At 29.8% G+C, this 3,516-nt stretch overlaps 1 protein-coding gene across 1 annotated transcript; it reads right to left on the bottom strand.

The window, feature by feature from the left end:
- Positions 1-1,021: 1,021 nt before the first annotated feature.
- On the bottom strand, positions 1,022-2,186 carry LOC102582298 (uncharacterized). The gene is made up of 2 exons (XM_006367631.2): positions 1,459-2,186; positions 1,022-1,357 (listed from the first exon to the last, which is right to left on the bottom strand). Exons 1-2 carry the CDS (start codon positions 2,013-2,015, stop codon positions 1,207-1,209), a joined length of 708 nt encoding a protein of 235 aa, XP_006367693.1. The 5' UTR covers positions 2,016-2,186; the 3' UTR covers positions 1,022-1,206.
- Between the last annotated feature and the right edge of the window lie 1,330 nt (positions 2,187-3,516).

The raw sequence follows: 3,516 nt of genomic DNA, 5'->3' as shown, positions 1-3,516 counted from the left end.
TCCTCATTTTCACGCATCAGATTAGTGTATCTCGCGCATCAGATTAATGTATCAACGCTTATATTATTATATCCATTTGAGGGATTTCTGTAATTATAAACTTTTAAGAGATAAATTGTAATTTTACCTTAAAAGTATGTGATTTCTGTAATTTGCCCTTTTTTTTTTTTTTTATTTGTATAATTAAATTTGTCAATTCAATACATTCTTCATTTTACTTCCTTCCTTCCTTTTTTCTTTTCTTTTCTTTTTATATATATCTTTCCTTTTTTAAAAAAAAATCAAAGAAAAATACTATCCAATAATCAATTAAAAGTTAATTACCATCAAATATTTAAGATTTTTCTCATTGGCCAAACATTTTTTTCTTTAAAGTCTTAATGGTTGTCCATAAAATGATTTTTAATCAAAAAAAATTCTTTTTGCTTTTTCTCTTTTGTGCTTTTGATTTTGTCCAATGCGCTCACTAATAAAAATGCTTCTATTTTCTTTGTATGCTTAATTTACATCAACTTTTCAATACTTTGAAAATGATAGATATATATGAAAAGAACATAAAAAGATAATAATAAAATGAATATATTTTCCACCTTAGTTAGAGCTCTTCTGAAAATGAATAAAATTCTAATCAAAGTTTTTTTTTGTTGCTTTTTTTGGAGATTTTGTTTTTGAATTTTAATTATTAAATTAAATTTTACGTTTGGTTTAAATATAGTACGTATTTTTACATTATTACTTTTCACAAAAAAAGCATTACCATAATTGTATTCCATGCTTTTTATCGTTCGTTTTGGTTACTTCATATAACACCAAAATGTATACAAAAAAGTCAAATGAAAAAACAGATGAAAAAGAAAAATTCAACACAAGGTTATATAAAATTAATCTCATATTCGATAATTATTATGAGGCGCTATTAATTTGAATTCATACAGAAAAAAATTAGTTTCTTTGTATGCTTATTTTAACATCAAACTTTTAGATACTTTGAGAAGATTAGAGATAAATTAACATAAAAGTGTAGTTCAAAACTTTCAATTACTACATTTAAGCTTTTCCATTTCTACATCCAAATCAAAATTGGGGGAAAATACAAAAAAAAAAAAGAAAGGTTACAGAACTTTTTCTCATAATGTTTATAAGTATTCCCGAGTATATATAGATGTATTTACGAACGTTCTATATATGCTAATATTAATTTATCGATTAAACAGCGAGAATTCCAGTGGAAAAGATTTGTCCATTCCCATAAGGTGAAGTAGCAACATCAACAGATCTTGAACTACACTTTTCTTTCTGATCATCCATCACTATTTGCCTGTACCGACACTCTGTGCTACAAAATGCTTTCTCGCCCCTGAAATTTATGAACGAATGTTTAACATCTACTATATTTACATAAAAATAATAAATTTGATCGCGATATAAAATAATAATGTTGTGGGCATATATACATACCTATACATATATATGTCTTTGCCATGCAACTTTTTTTGACACAAGTGACATGAACTGAGAAAATCAGAATCTTGTTCGGCCGGAAAACTTCCAATTTTCGCCGGAGATATGTTAAAAACGCTTGGACGATTACATTTTCTGTTTTCCCGTTTACTTCTATCGCCGTATACTTTTGTGTACGGTTTATTACCTGGTGCACGGCAAGTAACTATTGTATATTCTTCAAAACTATCCATCTCTGTTTCCTCAATTTCTGGTCTAAATCTAGCTGAATTTTTCGACGGCGAAATCACCGGAATTGGAAGGGATCTGTTTGAATTCCGGTTGTAAACGGCTTTGTTCGCCGGAATTTCGCCGTTTTTACCACCGGACTTTTCTAGTGCAGCTACTATAGCTAATCCAACTCCACCGAAATCAAAGCTTTTTAAGCCTCTTGGTGATGGAAACTTGAAATCAAGTGGACTTCTTGGGCTGGTAGCACCATCCATCGTCCGGCTACCGGAAAAAGCTGCACCGGTGAGTTTTCCGATCACCGGCTTAGATCTATTGCCTATCATGATTGAAGAAATTTAGTTCAAATTGGGATTTATGAGAAATGAAATGGAGATGTTTTTGCCTAAAAGTTGGTGTTTTTGGAGAGCTCTTTATAAAAGATGGTTTAGGAAATTGATGGAGTTGTTGGATAGCCCATGGTTTAGGTTGGTGTTATTATAAAGAGAAATGATTGCTCTACAAAAATAAAAAAATGAAGTGAAATAATTGAGTCACTTTATTCTATTCACTAGTACCATTATTAAATTGGATTCCAAACGTCCAAGAATATGGTCTAGTGGTTAATGAAATAATCGAGACTTATAGGTCTTAATTTTTTTTTAAATGTGAAAATAAAAAATATTAGTACCCTATTTGGATTATTGTATTCTATTGTTAGTTTAAATATTATGTTATTTTAATTATTACTTAAATTTTATTGTATTGTATCATTGAAATTTATTGTTAAGTAACAAAAAACTCATTCTGTGTAAATTTGGTGCGATTGTGTTGTTATCTTACTATTTTTTTCTCATTTTATTTTTAATTATTATTTCATAATCTTTTTTTTATCATCTATACTACCTTTTTATAATAGCTATATCACGTACCCTATTTTTGTTGTAAGTTTATCATTCAAATTGTAAGTGTATAATATTATGAAATGATGGGAACAACATAATCGATGCAAATATTGTATTATTAAAATGATACTTACATTACTATACAATATAATATAATACGATATATTATAAAACAACCGAAAATAACCATTCAAATAGAGTGTAGATAATTCTTTCCATATGTTCTACTCAATTAATTAATCAAGATATACGAAAGCTAATTCAAACTTTATAATCATAAAAATTAAATAAGAAATAAAAAAAATAGGATTCCAAAGCAATATTTTAAATTGTCACTTGTCAAATGACCAATATTTCAAGAAACGTCCATATCTAATGATTGGGACCCAATCCCTATGTAGGACCCACATTTGCCGATCAAAAGATTCCGGCAAGTTTACTTCTCCGGCGAAAGGTATACGTGTCAATTGGATCAAGAGAAATTGTCAAGATAGTAATTATTGATGGGACCACCTTAATGGAGTCTGGGCCCCACCTTTTTTATTTTTTATGTTTATTTGTTTTTTGTGTGGTGGGACCCATACTATGACTAATGGAATATGTGGGGCCTATTGCTTTTGGAATAGGAAAGCGATCTATGGGTTCTCTGTTCACAATCACAGATGTCGTTGTAGATGCTAATGACGAAACTACCCTTCATAACCCCCCACAATTAGAGCTATCAATATGGGCTAGCCCACCCCATTCGGGCCAACACATACAGACTTTGAAATTTGACAGGTCATACCGGGCTAACCCATTTTTTGTGTGGGCCAGAAAATGGTTGGTCCAGCCCACAAGTACGTGGGCTACGGGCTTTTCCGGGTCAGCCCTCTTTTCTTACAAAAATATTTTTTTATAATTTTTTAAATTAAATTATAATTTAAAAATATTAACATAAATA

Source organism: Solanum tuberosum, unplaced genomic scaffold (assembly GCF_000226075.1).
Source record: "Solanum tuberosum cultivar DM 1-3 516 R44 unplaced genomic scaffold, SolTub_3.0 scf00867, whole genome shotgun sequence".
NCBI classification, from domain to species: Eukaryota; Viridiplantae; Streptophyta; class Magnoliopsida; order Solanales; family Solanaceae; genus Solanum; species Solanum tuberosum.
Note: the sequence above shows the minus strand (reverse complement) of the source record. Positions and strands in the feature narration are given on the sequence as shown.